Below are 17,937 nucleotides of genomic sequence, written 5' to 3' on the forward strand. Positions count from 1 at the left end.
CACTACCTCGCACACATGCGAAGGGAGGGGGTTGTCATTTCATGTGTGGTAGGGTGGCAACGGGAATGAATAAGGGCAGACAATGAATTATGTACATGTGTATATATGTATATGTCTGTGTGTATATGTATGTATACATTAAGATTTATAGGTATGTATATGTGTGTGTGTGGACATGTATGTATATACATGTGTATATACATGTGGATGTGGGTGGGTTGGGCCATTCTTTCATCTGTTTCCTTGTGCTACCTTGCTAACGCTGGAGACAGCGACGAAGTATGATAAACATAAATAAATATGCTATTATTGAAAAAATATATACTTAATTGCATAAAGACAGTACTTCGAACATAATCTGGTACAGTCATGGGATTTTGTTTTCCACAAAATCATCCAGGGAAATACACTTGTAACTGGCACATTCTTATATCTGACAGTTTTTAGGTCCAGCAGATGAACAATGAAGCTTTTTCTGCATATGTAAATAATTAGTTATACAACCCCAGTACCCCTTTTATGAGTTCCTGTAGCTTCAAGGCTCTTTTCAGTCAGGAGCAGTGAAATGATGGACTCTTTGGAGTGAGAAGCTCCTTAATGAGATTACTCTTTTTCATCCATTGATAATGTAAGTGACTTTCACTTCCATTGTAACCACATGGAATTTGGTGACATCCCATTGTATGTGTTATTACCCATCTATTATTTGTACTGTGCAGGGAGGGAGTCTTACACTTGTGGGTCTAAATCTCGACCATTGTCTGTTATATAAATTTTTTTATTTCTGTATTGTGTGAATTAATTTTGTCCTCATTCATTTCATTCTATTCATCCACCAATCTTACACTATAAAAGTACTTCTTCACACCTTTTTTAACAATTTTCTTGATTGATTTCATGTTATGTCCTGTAGGTATTCTCTCTCTGTATTTGTTGAAGATTTGTGTCCATCATCAATCTGTTTTGAAAATTTAAAAGTAGTGACCTGGCCACCCCTCACTCTCTATTTACAAATTGGGAAATTTTAAGGTCTTTCTCCTTTCCCTATAACTCACCTCTTGTACTTCCTTAATCCTTTCTTTACTTCCATACCATACACCTGTATCCTTCATTATTCTATTAAGGGACCCAGTAACTCTTCTACCCTGTACTGCTCTCTCCCCCATCTCTCCTTCCATATCACCAAACTTACCATGAGTTTTCTAGCTCAGATGCACTTTGGCATCTTCTGATGCTCAACAAGATTATGAAAAAAGGAACACTTTTTAATTTTAGGATTTTCATTTGTAAACTGAAGCTTGGGTCAGTATTTTTTTTTCTTGCTGTGTGTGAGAATTCATAAACCAATACTTTGTACATTTGGGACTTACTTCCTGCCCCAGGAGTCCCTTTTATCCTTATGAGGTTCCTGCAGTGCTCAGGAAACTGGCCAAGTCCACCAGCTGGGACCACAGTTCAATAAAGTGTTGTGATGCCTTGTGTGCATCTATGTACAAAGGGTATAGGCTCCTACTTGAATATGTTTGCAGATAATGCAAAGGTCGTGAGGAAGTGAAAAGCATGGAAGATTGCATCTCCTTACAGGGGACTATGACAAACTCTAAAGTTGGCCTGATACATGGTTGATGAAGTTCAGCTTGAGTAAATGTAAAGGAGTGAGGATGGGTTACAGTGAAAGAAGACCTGGATATGAATATTATATAGCAGAAACTAGACTGCAGGAATAGAAATCTTTCCTAGTTTGTCACCAGAGTTGCGCTTTAACAAAATTGATAAGAAGTGAAGAAAAAATTAAGGAGTGCATAATCCTCCAGAACATGGCCTATGCTAACAAAAATGGATATGGAATGAGTTATAGAAATCAAGAAACCAGGGTGTGAAAATGAGGTATTTGAGAGGTGCTTGTGGTATGACTAGTGGAATGGAGAAAGAATTGAGGGGGGTGAATGAGAGATGTAGTATGGTAGGGAATGTAAAGTTAATGAATTTTGGAGTGTTTGAATAGGTGAAACATAATACTTTGAAGTGGTTTAGGCATGTGGAAAGAATGCAAAATAGAGGTTTTACAAGGAGAGTGTATGATAGTATGATTACAGGGGTTGATGTGAGAGGAAGACCACCTGTGATGTAATGAAATAGAGTGGGAGAGTACTGGAAGGAGAAAATGGTGGAAGAATACATGAAATGGTGTATATGAGGGAATCATGTAAGGAGAGGGATAAGTGGAGACTCTTTAGCTGTTGCCACCCCTTTGGTGGGAGTTCCTTGTGGGAACAGGCATCAGAAATATACATAGATAGATTGGTCAGCTTACAGTGCAGGTAGTGCTTGTTTATGTTTATTTATTTATTTATTTATTATACTTGATTGCTGTTTCCTGCATCAGCTAGGTAGCACCAGGAAACAGACGAAGAAAAAATGGCCCATTCACTCATATACAGATTTTTTTTTTTTTTTTTTTTTTTTTTTTTTTTTTTTTGCTGTCTCCCGCGTTTGCGAGGTAGCGCAAGGAAACAGATGAAAGAATGGCCCAACCCGCCCACATACACATGTATATACATACACGTCCACACACGCAAATATACATACCTATACATCTCAATGTACACATATATATACACACACAGACATATACATATATACACATGTACATAATTCACACTGTCTGCTTATATTTGTTCCCATCGCCACCTCGCCACACATGGAATAACAACCCCCTCCCCCCCTCATGTGTGCGAGGTAGCGCTAGGAAAGACACCAAAGGCCCCATTCGTTCACACTCAGTCTCTAGCTGTCATGTAATAATGCACCGAAACCACAGCTCCCTTTCCACATCCAGGCCCCACACACTTTCCATGGTTTACCCCAGACGCTTCACATGCCCTGGTTCAATCCATTGACAGCACGTCGAATCCAGTATACCACATCGTTCCAATTCACTCTATTCCTTTCACGCCTTTCACCCTCCTGCATGTTCAGGCCCCGATCACTCAAAATCTTTTTCACTCCATCTTTCCACCTCCAGTTTGGTCTCCCACTTCTCCTCGTTCCCTCCACCTCTGACACATATATCCTCTTGGTCAATCTTTCCCCACTCATTCTCTCCATGTGACCAAACCATTCAAAATACCCTCTTCTGCTCTCTCAACCACACTCTTTTTATTTCCACACATCTCTCTCACCCTTACATTACTTATTCGATCAAACCACCTCACACCACATATTGTCCTCAAACATCTCATTTCCAGTACATCCACCCTCCTGCGCACAACTCTATCCATAGCCCACGCCTCGCAACCATACAACATTGTTGAACCACTATTCCTTCAAACATACCCATTTTTGCTTTCCGAGATAATGTTCTCAACTTCCAAACATTCTTCAAGGCTCCCAGAATTTTCGCCCCCTCCCCCACCCTATGATTCACTTCCGCTTCCATGGTTCCATCCACTGCCAGATCCACTCCCAGATATCTAAAACACTTCACTTCCTCCAGTATTTCTCCATTCAAACTTACCTCCCAATTGACTTGACCCTCAACCCTACTGTACCTGATAACCTTGCTCTTATTTACATTTACTCTTAACTTTCTTCTTACACACACTTTATCAAACTCAGTCACCAGCTTCTGCAGTTTCTTACATGAATCAGCCACCAGCGCTGTATCATCAGCGAACAACAACTGACTCACTTCCCAAGCTCTCTCATCCACAATGGACTGCATACTTTCCCCTCTTTCCAAAACTCTTGCATTCACCTCCCAAACAACCCCATCCATAAACAAATTAAACAACCATGGAGACATCACACACCCCTGCCGCAAACAAACATTCACTGAGAACCAATCACTTTCCTCTGTTCCTACACGTACACATGCCTTACATCCTCGATAAAAACTTTTCACTGCTTCTAACAACTTGCTTCCCACACCATATATTCTTAAAACCTTCCACAGAGCATCTCTATCAACTCTATCATATGCCTTCTCCAGATCCATAAATGCTTCATACAAATCCATTTGTTTTTCCTAAGTATTTCTCACATACATTCTTCAAAGCAAACACCTGATCCACACATCCTCTACCACTTCTGAAACCACACTGCTCTTCCCCAATCTGATGCTCTGTACACGCCTTCACCCTCTTGTTAGAACCCTCCTGCATGTTCAGGCCCCGATCACTCAAAATCTTTTTCACTCCATCTTTCCACCTCCAGTTTGGTCTCCCACTTCTCCTCGTTCCCTCCACTTCCGACACATATATCCTCTTGGTCAATCTTTCCTCACTCATTCTCTCCATGTGCCCAAACCACTTCAAAACACCCTCTTCTGCTCTCTCAACCATGCTCTTTTTATTTCCACACATCTCTCTTACCCTTACATTACTTACTCGATCAAACCACCTCACACCACACATTGTCCTCAAACATCTCATTTCCAGCACATCCACCCTCCTGTGCACAACTCTATCCATAGCCCACGCCTCGCAACCATACAACATTGTTGGAACCACTATTCCTTCAAACATACCCATTTTTGCTTTCCGAGATAATGTTCTCGACTTCCACACATTCTTCAAGGCTCCCAGGATTTTCGCCCCCTCCCCCACCCTATGATTCACTTCCACTTCCATGGTTCCATCCGCTGCCAGATCCACTCCCAGATATCTAAAACACTTCACTTCCTCCAGTTTTTCTCCATTCAAACTTACCTCCCAATTGACTTGACCCTCAACCCTACTGTACCTAATAACCTTGCTCTTATTCACATGTACTCTTAACTTTCTTCTTTCACACACTTTACCAAACTCAGTCACCAGCTTCTGCAGTTTCTCACATGAATCAGCCACCAGTGCTGTATCATCAGCGAACAACAACTGACTCACTCCCCAAGCTCTCTCATCCACAACAGACTTCATTCTTGCCCCTCTTTCCAAAACTCTTGCATTCACCTCCCTAACAACCCCATCCATAAACAAATTAAACAACCATGGAGACATCACACACTCCTGCCGCAAACCTACATTCACTGAGAACCAATCACTTTCCTCTCTTCCTACACGTACACATGCCTTACATCCTCGATAAAAACTTTTCACTGCTTCCAACAACTTGCCACCCACACCATATATTCTTAATACCTTCCACAGAGCATCTCTATCAACTCTATCATATGCCTTCTCCAGATCCATAAATGCTACATACAAATCCATTTATATATATATATATATATATATATATATATATATATATATATATATATATATATATATATATATATATATATATATTCTGTTTCCCATTTTAGAAAGTTAATACAAGGAGGGGAGGATTTCTGGTCCCCCGCTCCCATCCCCTCTAGTCGCTTTCTACGACACGCGAGGAATACGTGGGAAGAATATATGGTGTGGGAGGAAAGTTGTTAGAAGCAGTGAAAAGTTTTTATCGAGGATGTAAGGCATGTGTACGTGTAGGAAGAGAGGAAAGTGATTGGTTCTCAGTGAATGTAGGTTTGCGGCAGGGGTGTGTGATGTCTCCATGGTTGTTTAATTTGTTTATGGATGGGGTTGTTAGGGAGGTAAATGCAAGAGTTTTGGAAAGAGGGGCAAGTATGAAGTCTGTTGGGGATGAGAGAGCTTGGGAAGTGAGTCAGTTGTTGTTCGCTGATGATACAGCGCTGGTGGCTGATTCATGTGAGAAACTGCAGAAGCTGGTGACTGAGTTTGGTAAAGTGTGTGGAAGAAGAAAGTTAAGAGTAAATGTGAATAAGAGCAAGGTTATTAGGTACAGTAGGGTTGAGGGTCAAGTCAATTGGGAGGTGAGTTTGAATGGAGAAAAACTGGAGGAAGTGAAGTGTTTTAGATATCTGGGAGTGGATCTGGCAGCGGATGGAACCATGGAAGCGGAAGTGGATCATAGGGTGGGGGAGGGGGCGAAAATTCTGGGGGCCTTGAAGAATGTGTGGAAGTTGAGAACATTATCTCGGAAAGCAAAAATGGGTATGTTTGAAGGAATAGTGGTTCCAACAATGTTGTATGGTTGCGAGGCGTGGGCTATGGATAGAGTTGTGCGCAGGAGGATGGATGTGCTGGAAATGAGATGTTTGAGGACAATGTGTGGTGTGAGGTGGTTTGATCGAGTGAGTAACGTAAGGGTAAGAGAGATGTGTGGAAATAAAAAGAGCGTGGTTGAGAGAGCAGAAGAGGGTGTTTTGAAGTGGTTTGGGCACATGGAGAGGATGAGTGAGGAAAGATTGACCAAGAGGATATATGTGTCGGAGGTGGAGGGAACAAGGAGAAGAGGGAGACCAAATTGGAGGTGGAAAGATGGAGTGAAAAAGATTTTGTGTGATCGGGGCCTGAACATGCAGGAGGGTGAAAGAGGGCAAGGAATAGAGTGAATTGGAGTGATGTGGTATACCGGGGTTGACGTGCTGTCAGTGGATTGAATCAAGGCACCCTCCTCTGCTCTCTCAACCACGCTCTTTTTATTTCCACACATCTCTCTTACCCGTACGTTACTTACTCGATCAAACCATCTCACACCACACATTGTCCTCAAACATCTCATTTCCAGCACATCCATCCTCCTGTGCACAACTCTATCCATAGCCCACGCCTCACAACCATACAACATTGTTGGAACCACTATTCCTTCAAACATACCCATTTTTGCTTTCCGAGATAATGTTCTCGACTTCCACACATTCTTCAAGGCTCCCAGGATTTTCGCCCCCTCCCCCACCCTATGATCCACTTCCGCTTCCATGGTTCCATCCGCTGCCAGATCCACTCCCAGATATCTAAAACACTTTACTTCCTCCAGTTTTTCTCCATTCAAACTTACCTCCCAATTGACTTGACCCTCAACCCTACTGTACCTAATTACCTTGCTCTTATTCACATTTACTCTTAAGTTTCTTCTTTCACACACTTTACCAAACTCAGTCACCAGCTTCTGCAGTTTCTCACATGAATCAGCCACCAGCGCTGTATCATCAGCGAACAACAACTGACTCACTTCCCAAGCTCTCTCATCCCCAACATACTTCATACTTGCCCCTCTTTCCAAAACTCTTGCATTCACCTCCCTAACAACCCCATCCATAAACAAATTAAACAACCATGGAGACATCACACACCCCTGCCGCAAACCTACATTCACTGAGAACCAATCACTTTCCTCTCTTCCTACACGTACACATGCCTTACATAATCGATAAAAACTTTTCACTGCCTCTAACAACTTGCCTCCCACACCATATATTCTTAATACCTTCCACAGAGCATCTCTATCAACTCTATCATGTGCCTTCTCCAGATCCATAAATGCTACATACAAATCCATTTGCTTTTCTAAGTATTTCTCACATACATTCTTCTAAGCAAACACCTGATCCACACATCCTCTACCACTTCTGAAACCACACTGCTCTTCCCCAGTCTGATGCTCTGTACATGCCTTCACCCTCTCAATCAATACCCTCCCATATAATTTACCAGGAATACTCTACAAACTTATACCTCTGTAATTTGAGCACTCACTCTTATCCCCTTTGCCTTTGTACAATGGCACTATGCACGCATTCTGCCAATCCTCAGGCACCTCACCATGAGTCATACATACATTAAATAACCTTACCAACCAGTCAATAATACAGTCACCCCTTTTTTAATAAATTCCACTGCAATACCATCCAAACCTGCTGCCTTGCCGGCTTTCATCTTCCGCAAAGCTTTTACTACCTCTTCTCTGTTTACCAAATCATTTTCCCTAACCCTCTCACTTTGCACACCACCTCGACCAAAACACCCTATATCTTCCACTCTATCATCAAACAGGGAAAAAATGCAATGTAGTGGGAGATGTATAAAAGAAAGAGACTGGAGGTCAAGAGAAAGGTGCAAGAGGTGAAAAAGAGGGCAAATGAGAGTTGGGGTGAGAGAGTATCATTAAATTTTAGGGAGAATAAAAAGATGTTCTGGAAGGAGATAAATAAAGTGCGTAAGACAAGGGATCAAATGGGAACTTCAGTGAAGGGCGCAAATGGGGAGGTGATAACAAGTAGTGGTGATGTGAGAAGGAGATGGAGTGAGTATTTTGAAGGTTTGTTGAATGTGTTTGATATATATATATATATATATATATATATATATATATATTTTTTTCTTTTTTATACTTTGTCGCTGTCTCTCGCATTTGCGAGGTAGCGCAAGGAAACAGACGAAAGAAATGGCCCAACCCCCCCCCATACACATGTATATACATACGTCCACACACGCAAATATACATACCTACACAGCATTCCATGGCTTACCCCAGACGCTTCACATGCCTTGATTCAATCCACTGACAGCACGTCAACCCCGGGTATACCACATCGCTCCAATTCACTCTATTCTTTGCCCTCCTTTCACCCTCCTGCATGTTCAGGCCCCGATCACGCAAAATCTTTTTCACTCCATCTTTCCACCTCCAATTTGGTCTCCCTCTTCTCCTCGTTCCCTCCACCTCCGACACATATATCCTCTTGGTCAATCTTTCCTCACTCATTCTCTCCATGTGACCAAACCATTTCAAAACACCCTCTTCTGCTCTCTCAACCACGCTCTTTTTATTTCCACACATCTCTCTTACCCTTACGTTACTTACTCGATCAAACCACCTCACACCACACATTGTCCTCAAACATCTCATTTCCAGCACATCCATCCTCCTGCGCACAACTCTATCCATAGTCCACGCCTTGCAACCATACAACATTGTTGGAACCACTATTCCTTCAAACATACCCATTTTTGCTTTCTGAGATAATGTTCTCGACTTCCACACATTCTTCAAGGCTCCCAGAATTTTTGCCCCCTCCCCCACCCTATGATCCACTTCCGCTTCCATGGTTCCATCCGCTGCCAGATCCACTCCCAGATATCTAAAACACTTCACTTCCTCCAGTTTTTCTCCATTCAAACTCACCTCCCAATTGAATTGACCCTCAACCCTAATGTACCTAATAACCTTGCTCTTATTCACATTTACTCTTAACTTTCTTCTTTCACACACTTTACCAAACTCAGTCACCAGCTTCTGCAGTTTCTCACATGAATCAGCCACCAGTGCTGTATCATCAGCGAACAACAACTGACTCACTCCCCAAGCTCTCTCATCCACAACAGACTTCATTCTTGCCCCTCTTTCCAAAACTCTTGCATTCACCTCCCTAACAACCCCATCCATAAACAAATTAAACAACCATGGAGACATCACACACTCCTGCCGCAAACCTACATTCACTGAGAACCAATCACTTTCCTCTCTTCCTACACGTACACATGCCTTACATCCTCGATAAAAACTTTTCACTGCTTCCAACAACTTGCCACCCACACCATATATTCTTAATACCTTCCACAGAGCATCTCTATCAACTCTATCATATGCCTTCTCCAGATCCATAAATGCTACATACAAATCCATTTATATATATATATATATATATATATATATATATATATATATATATATATATATATATATATATATATATATATATATTCTGTTTCCCATTTTAGAAAGTTAATGCAAGGAGGGGAGGATTTCTGGTCCCCCGCTCCCATCCCCTCTAGTCGCTTTCTACGACACGCGAGGAATACGTGGGAAGAATATATGGTGTGGGAGGAAAGTTGTTAGAAGCAGTGAAAAGTTTTTATCGAGGATGTAAGGCATGTGTACGTGTAGGAAGAGAGGAAAGTGATTGGTTCTCAGTGAATGTAGGTTTGCGGCAGGGGTGTGTGATGTCTCCATGGTTGTTTAATTTGTTTATGGATGGGGTTGTTAGGGAGGTAAATGCAAGAGTTTTGGAAAGAGGGGCAAGTATGAAGTCTGTTGGGGATGAGAGAGCTTGGGAAGTGAGTCAGTTGTTGTTCGCTGATGATACAGCGCTGGTGGCTGATTCATGTGAGAAACTGCAGAAGCTGGTGACTGAGTTTGGTAAAGTGTGTGGAAGAAGAAAGTTAAGAGTAAATGTGAATAAGAGCAAGGTTATTAGGTACAGTAGGGTTGAGGGTCAAGTCAATTGGGAGGTGAGTTTGAATGGAGAAAAACTGGAGGAAGTGAAGTGTTTTAGATATCTGGGAGTGGATCTGGCAGCGGATGGAACCATGGAAGCGGAAGTGGATCATAGGGTGGGGGAGGGGGCGAAAATTCTGGGGGCCTTGAAGAATGTGTGGAAGTTGAGAACATTATCTCGGAAAGCAAAAATGGGTATGTTTGAAGGAATAGTGGTTCCAACAATGTTGTATGGTTGCGAGGCGTGGGCTATGGATAGAGTTGTGCGCAGGAGGATGGATGTGCTGGAAATGAGATGTTTGAGGACAATGTGTGGTGTGAGGTGGTTTGATCGAGTGAGTAACGTAAGGGTAAGAGAGATGTGTGGAAATAAAAAGAGCGTGGTTGAGAGAGCAGAAGAGGGTGTTTTGAAGTGGTTTGGGCACATGGAGAGGATGAGTGAGGAAAGATTGACCAAGAGGATATATGTGTCGGAGGTGGAGGGAACAAGGAGAAGAGGGAGACCAAATTGGAGGTGGAAAGATGGAGTGAAAAAGATTTTGTGTGATCGGGGCCTGAACATGCAGGAGGGTGAAAGAAGGGCAAGGAATAGAGTGAATTGGAGTGATGTGGTATACCGGGGTTGACGTGCTGTCAGTGGATTGAATCAAGGCACCCTCCTCTGCTCTCTCAACCACGCTCTTTTTATTTCCACACATCTCTCTTACCCGTACGTTACTTACTCGATCAAACCATCTCACACCACACATTGTCCTCAAACATCTCATTTCCAGCACATCCATCCTCCTGTGCACAACTCTATCCATAGCCCACGCCTCACAACCATACAACATTGTTGGAACCACTATTCCTTCAAACATACCCATTTTTGCTTTCCGAGATAATGTTCTCGACTTCCACACATTCTTCAAGGCTCCCAGGATTTTCGCCCCCTCCCCCACCCTATGATCCACTTCCGCTTCCATGGTTCCATCCGCTGCCAGATCCACTCCCAGATATCTAAAACACTTTACTTCCTCCAGTTTTTCTCCATTCAAACTTACCTCCCAATTGACTTGACCCTCAACCCTACTGTACCTAATTACCTTGCTCTTATTCACATTTACTCTTAAGTTTCTTCTTTCACACACTTTACCAAACTCAGTCACCAGCTTCTGCAGTTTCTCACATGAATCAGCCACCAGCGCTGTATCATCAGCGAACAACAACTGACTCGCTTCCCAAGCTCTCTCATCCCCAACATACTTCATACTTGCCCCTCTTTCCAAAACTCTTGCATTCACCTCCCTAACAACCCCATCCATAAACAAATTAAACAACCATGGAGACATCACACACCCCTGCCGCAAACCTACATTCACTGAGAACCAATCACTTTCCTCTCTTCCTACACGTACACATGCCTTACATAATCGATAAAAACTTTTCACTGCCTCTAACAACTTGCCTCCCACACCATATATTCTTAATACCTTCCACAGAGCATCTCTATCAACTCTATCATGTGCCTTCTCCAGATCCATAAATGCTACATACAAATCCATTTGCTTTTCTAAGTATTTCTCACATACATTCTTCTAAGCAAACACCTGATCCACACATCCTCTACCACTTCTGAAACCACACTGCTCTTCCCCAGTCTGATGCTCTGTACATGCCTTCACCCTCTCAATCAATACCCTCCCATATAATTTACCAGGAATACTCTACAAACTTATACCTCTGTAATTTGAGCACTCACTCTTATCCCCTTTGCCTTTGTACAATGGCACTATGCACGCATTCTGCCAATCCTCAGGCACCTCACCATGAGTCATACATACATTAAATAACCTTACCAACCAGTCAATAATACAGTCACCCCTTTTTTAATAAATTCCACTGCAATACCATCCAAACCTGCTGCCTTGCCGGCTTTCATCTTCCGCAAAGCTTTTACTACCTCTTCTCTGTTTACCAAATCATTTTCCCTAACCCTCTCACTTTGCACACCACCTCGACCAAAACACCCTATATCTTCCACTCTATCATCAAACAGGGAAAAAATGCAATGTAGTGGGAGATGTATAAAAGAAAGAGACTGGAGGTCAAGAGAAAGGTGCAAGAGGTGAAAAAGAGGGCAAATGAGAGTTGGGGTGAGAGAGTATCATTAAATTTTAGGGAGAATAAAAAGATGTTCTGGAAGGAGATAAATAAAGTGCGTAAGACAAGGGATCAAATGGGAACTTCAGTGAAGGGCGCAAATGGGGAGGTGATAACAAGTAGTGGTGATGTGAGAAGGAGATGGAGTGAGTATTTTGAAGGTTTGTTGAATGTGTTTGATATATATATATATATATATATATATATATATATTTTTTTCTTTTTTATACTTTGTCGCTGTCTCTCGCGTTTGCGAGGTAGCGCAAGGAAACAGACGAAAGAAATGGCCCAACCCCCCCCCCATACACATGTATATACATACGTCCACACACGCAAATATACATACCTACACAGCATTCCATGGCTTACCCCAGACGCTTCACATGCCTTGATTCAATCCACTGACAGCACGTCAACCCCGGTATACCACATCGCTCCAATTCACTCTATTCTTTGCCCTCCTTTCACCCTCCTGCATGTTCAGGCCCCGATCACGCAAAATCTTTTTCACTCCATCTTTCCACCTCCAATTTGGTCTCCCTCTTCTCCTCGTTCCCTCCACCTCCGACACATATATCCTCTTGGTCAATCTTTCCTCACTCATTCTCTCCATGTGACCAAACCATTTCAAAACACCCTCTTCTGCTCTCTCAACCACGCTCTTTTTATTTCCACACATCTCTCTTACCCTTACGTTACTTACTCGATCAAACCACCTCACACCACACATTGTCCTCAAACATCTCATTTCCAGCACATCCATCCTCCTGCGCACAACTCTATCCATAGTCCACGCCTTGCAACCATACAACATTGTTGGAACCACTATTCCTTCAAACATACCCATTTTTGCTTTCTGAGATAATGTTCTCGACTTCCACACATTCTTCAAGGCTCCCAGAATTTTTGCCCCCTCCCCCACCCTATGATCCACTTCCGCTTCCATGGTTCCATCCGCTGCCAGATCCACTCCCAGATATCTAAAACACTTCACTTCCTCCAGTTTTTCTCCATTCAAACTCACCTCCCAATTGAATTGACCCTCAACCCTAATGTACCTAATAACCTTGCTCTTATTCACATTTACTCTTAACTTTCTTCTTTCACACACTTTACCAAACTCAGTATATATATATACATACATAAATGCCCATACACGCACATGTACTTACATATACATATACATATCAACATATACACATATATATATACATATACATACACATACACAGACATATTTATACATATTTCCAAAAGAAGAAACAGAGAAGGGGGCCAGGTGAGGATATTCCCTCAAAGGCCCCGTCCTCATCCTCAGTTCTTAACGCTGCCTCGCTAATGCAGGAAATGGCGATTAGTATAAAAAAAAAAGAAAAATATACATATATATACACTTGTACATATTCATGCTTGCCTTCATCCATTCCTGGCACTACCTGATCCCACAGGAAACAGCATTGCTACCCCTTGCTCCAGTGAGGTAGCACCAGGAAAAGACAAAAGAGGCCACTTTTGTTCACACTCACTCTCTAGCTATCATGTGTAATGCACCAAAATCACAGCCCTCTATCCACATCTAAGCCCCACAGACCTTTCCATGATTTACCCCAGATGTTTCATACGTCCCAGTTCAGTCCATTGACAGCACGTCGACCCCGGTATACCACATCATTCCAATTCACTCTATTCCTTGCACACCTCTCACCCTCCTGTATGTTGAGGCCCCAATCGCTTAGAATCTTTTTCACTCCATCCTTCCACCTCCAGTTTGGTCTTCCACTTTTCTTTGTTCCCTCCTCCTCTGATACATATATCTTTTTTGTCAATCTTTCCTCACTCATTCTCCTTATATGTCCACACCATTTTAACTCACTCTTTACTGCTCTCTCCACCACACTCTTTTTATTTCCACACATCTCTTTCACGCTTTCATTACTTACTCGATCAAACCACCTCACACCACATATTGTCCTCAATCATTTCCAACACATCCACCCTCCTCTGCATAATCCTATCCATAGCTTATGCCTCACAACCATATAACATTGTTGGAACTACTATTCCTTCAAATATACCTGTTTTTGCTCTTTGAGATAATATTCTCTCCTTCCACACAGTCTTCATCACTCCCAGAACCTTCCCCTCCTCCCCCACCCTGTGACTCACTTCCGCTTCCATGGTTCTTTCACTGCTAAGTCCACTCTCAGATATCTAAAACACTTCACTGCCTACAATTTTTCTCCATTCAAACTTACATCCCAGTTAACTTGTCCCTCAACCCTACTGAACCTAATAACCTTGCTCTTATTCACATTTACTCTCAACTTTCTCCTTTCACATACTTATCATTATATAATTCAAAGCTTAAGCAAAATGATAGTAAACAAAGGCCAAAATCCCACTAACTTTTGTGAAACCTGAAACACATTCAGTAGACTTTTTATGTAAACAAAAACGATGATTGGTTTTCTTTCACTGGTAGTGCCACTTTGGTTTGATTAGTTGCTTTTGCCATATAGCTTGGGATATGGAAAACTTTTTTGCTTTTGGCACCAGACAAAACATTTTGTGTGCCAAATGAGGACTTTCGAAAGAATGAGTGATTGCTGAAACATTCAAAAGAGAGCTAGACTTTCTGTTATAAACAATACCCGATGAGCCTCGAATAGACAGCTGTTCCTGAGAGGTAGCTGCAAAAAGAAACAGTATCCAGCATCATCCAAAAAGTAGTAAATGAGATGAGGTAATAGGATGGAGGTTGAGAGAAACAGTATAACAAGAAAGTAGTGTAATGAGTGCCAAACATTCACCGTGCCATCTTGGCAAAATTTTATCATAGGTAGGAAGGTATACGGTGTACGGTTGCGAGGCGTGGGCTATGGATAGAGTTGTGCGCAGGAGGGTGGATGTGCTGGAAATGAGATGTTTGAGGACAATGTGTGGTGTGAGGTGGTTTGATCGAGTAAGTAATGTAAGGGTAAGAGAGATGTGTGGAAAAAAAAAGAGCGTGGTTGAGAGAGCAGAAGAGAGTGTTTTGAAATGGTTTGGGCACATGGAGAGAATGAGTGAGGAAAGATTGACCAAGAGGATATATGTGTCGGAAGTGGAGGGAACGAGGAGAAGTGGGAGACCAGATTGGAGGTGGAAAGATGGAGTGAAAAAGATTTTGTGTGATCGGGGCCTGAACATGCAGGAGGGGGAAAGGAGGGCAAGGAATAGAGTGAATTGGATCGATGTGGTATACCGGGGTTGACGTGCTGTCAGTGGATTGAATTAGGGCATGTGAAGCGTCTGGGGTAAACCATGGAAAGTTGTGTGGGGCCTGGATGTGGAAAGGGAGCTGTGGTTTCGGGCATTATTGCGTGGCAGCTTGAGACTGAGTGTGAACGAATGGGGCCTTTGTTGTCTTTTCCTAGTGCTACCTCGCACACATGAGGGGGGATGGGGAAGGTATTCCATGTGTGGCGAGGTGGCGATGGGAGTGAATGGGGGCAGACAGTGTGAATTGTGTGCATGGGTATATATGTATGTGTCTGTGTATGTATATATATGTGTACATTGAGATGTTTTGGTATGTATATTTGCGTGTGTGGACGTGTGTGTGTATACATTGTGCATGGGGGTGGGTTGGGCCATTTCTTTCGTCTGTTTCCTTGCGCTACCTCGCAAATGCGGGAGACAGCGACAAAGCAAAATAAATATATAAATGAATAGGAAGGTATACCGAAGTTACTTCATAAGCAACTGCAAACCTTCACACAGAAATGAAAAATTCATCTCAACCATATATTTCATTCACCTGTATTCAAGCACACTTCCACCCTCTTGCAAACACGAAATTGTAGTGACCCAGCAGACATTAAAAAGCTTCTGCAACCCAGCCTTGAACTCCACCAGACATACACTCGTATGAATATACAATTCCCAAACAATTATGAATTGCTTTTTCTGGTTGGGACTCTGGATGCCACTCATATCTTCAATGTTACAAACACTGATTCAGTATGTCATAAGACCCCTCATGCCCAAGATGCAACTTACTGAAAACACTGAACGTCTACTCTTTGACTGCCTTGCTCTCACCCTACCTAGACAAACACACATCACAGCACTTCTTGCCTTGTGGTCCTGGCCATTGGATATGGAGACTTTCTGAGAACTCTGGTAGCCCCATCAAAGTGTTCTAAGTTAGCCTAAGTAATTTTTCAATAAACATGAAGGAATTATTTGAAGCCAAGCTTTTTAACAATGCTGGAAATCTGTAACAAAATTGAGTACTAATTCTTTGTTTTTCCTATTGTAGGCCCTTCAAAAAAAAAGTCAAAAGTTGAACTGGATCCAAAAACAAAAGAAGATTCTGATGATGACTAAAGAAGGGCATGTATGAGTGCGATAGTGGTGCTGATATTTATGTTAATTGGTGTAGGTAGTATGTGATAATGATAGATACTCTGAGAAATGTATGCTGTTTTTTCTTTCATTTTATTCTTGCTATTGTGGCATAGCATACCGAAGATGTTCATAAAGAGTATATGTTATCATAAAACTGATATGTACAAGATGTGAATTAATGCATCATACAAAATGGAATACATGCAGTATACAGTAGTGTTGTGCGTATAACCTGAACTGAAACCTGTGTTGTAGATTGTTTTATGTGTGTCAGTTTATAGTGTACGTATTGCCTTTCTTACTGTGGAAACTTATGCAAGAACTTCCTTCATTTTGTCTGTTAAACTAATATTACTTTTATGCATGTTCTCTTCATTCACTTATTTTATGAAGAGTTCACCCAAAGAAAGAACATTCAGTCTTCAAACCAATTTTTTTGTCATGAATTCAGCTGTAAGTTTGACAGTCTTTACAATACAAATCAAGAATTTTTGTTTTAAAGCCACTTTTCTTTCCATGATCATTGATTGTTGGGTTGCTGCCTTCAGGTGATGTTCATTGTTGCATTTATGCTAAAGTGATTGTTAAAAAAATTAGAATTGACTTGAAAAAACACTGACACTGAGGAATAGAAATATTTGGTATTGAGTTAATGAGAATTTTATATTATTTATAATTGCCACAGGACCAATTTCTGTGAAAGATTCCTAGTGTTACCCAGTACCTCTCTAAAGGCTCCTGTAGCCCAAGGATCTGCTTCTTCCAGTAATAGGGAACTGAAGACTCCTTTTGTGTCAGAAGTTATTTGACCAGACTGTACTCCTTATGATACAGCCTTGCCAAAGGTGACTTGTCACTCTTAGTGTAACCTCAACTAGGGAAAGTCCAGTTAATGAGACTGAGAAAGTATAAGAATGCAGAAGAAAAATGCGAGGGAGTGGTGTTTAGGAGAAAGAAGGTTGTGGTAATGATAATCATCACAAACTTTGTCAAAAGTGGAGTTACTAAGTTGTAATAACATTTATTTGATCTTTTAGATGCCTACTGGACATAAAGTAAGGTCCTGTTACAAGCTTTAAGTATCAAGGCCAAACTGTCAGACTCTTACTTGCTTTCCTAATCCTTTAACTTTTTATTCTTCTTTCAATCATTCAAGCTTTTTCCTATACTGGTAATACTCATTTAATATGCTTTCAGAAAATGCATCTTAGTTGTAACAATGTTTTGATGTTAGGAAACTTTTTTTAACCTGCGCATGGTCAGACTCTGTTTATTTGTCTATATCTCTGATGCCCATTCCCTCTATGAGCTCTCAGCTTATCTGTATATATCTCTGATGCC

At 41.7% G+C, this 17,937-nt stretch overlaps 1 protein-coding gene across 1 annotated transcript in view; it reads left to right on the forward strand.

Annotated features, from left to right (window-relative positions):
• Positions 1 to 17,097, forward strand: part of LOC139745909 (probable RNA-binding protein 19) — a 190,914-nt gene extending 173,817 nt beyond the window's left edge. The window contains exon 15 of the mRNA XM_071656577.1: positions 16,508 to 17,097. Coding sequence (XP_071512678.1) covers positions 16,508 to 16,575 — 68 coding nt within the window. The 3' untranslated portion in view covers positions 16,576 to 17,097. The remainder of the gene's footprint in view (positions 1 to 16,507) is intronic.
• Positions 17,098 to 17,937: the final 840 nt, after the last annotated feature.

Source organism: Panulirus ornatus, chromosome 63, assembly GCF_036320965.1.
Source record: "Panulirus ornatus isolate Po-2019 chromosome 63, ASM3632096v1, whole genome shotgun sequence".
NCBI lineage: Eukaryota > Metazoa > Arthropoda > Malacostraca > Decapoda > Palinuridae > Panulirus > Panulirus ornatus.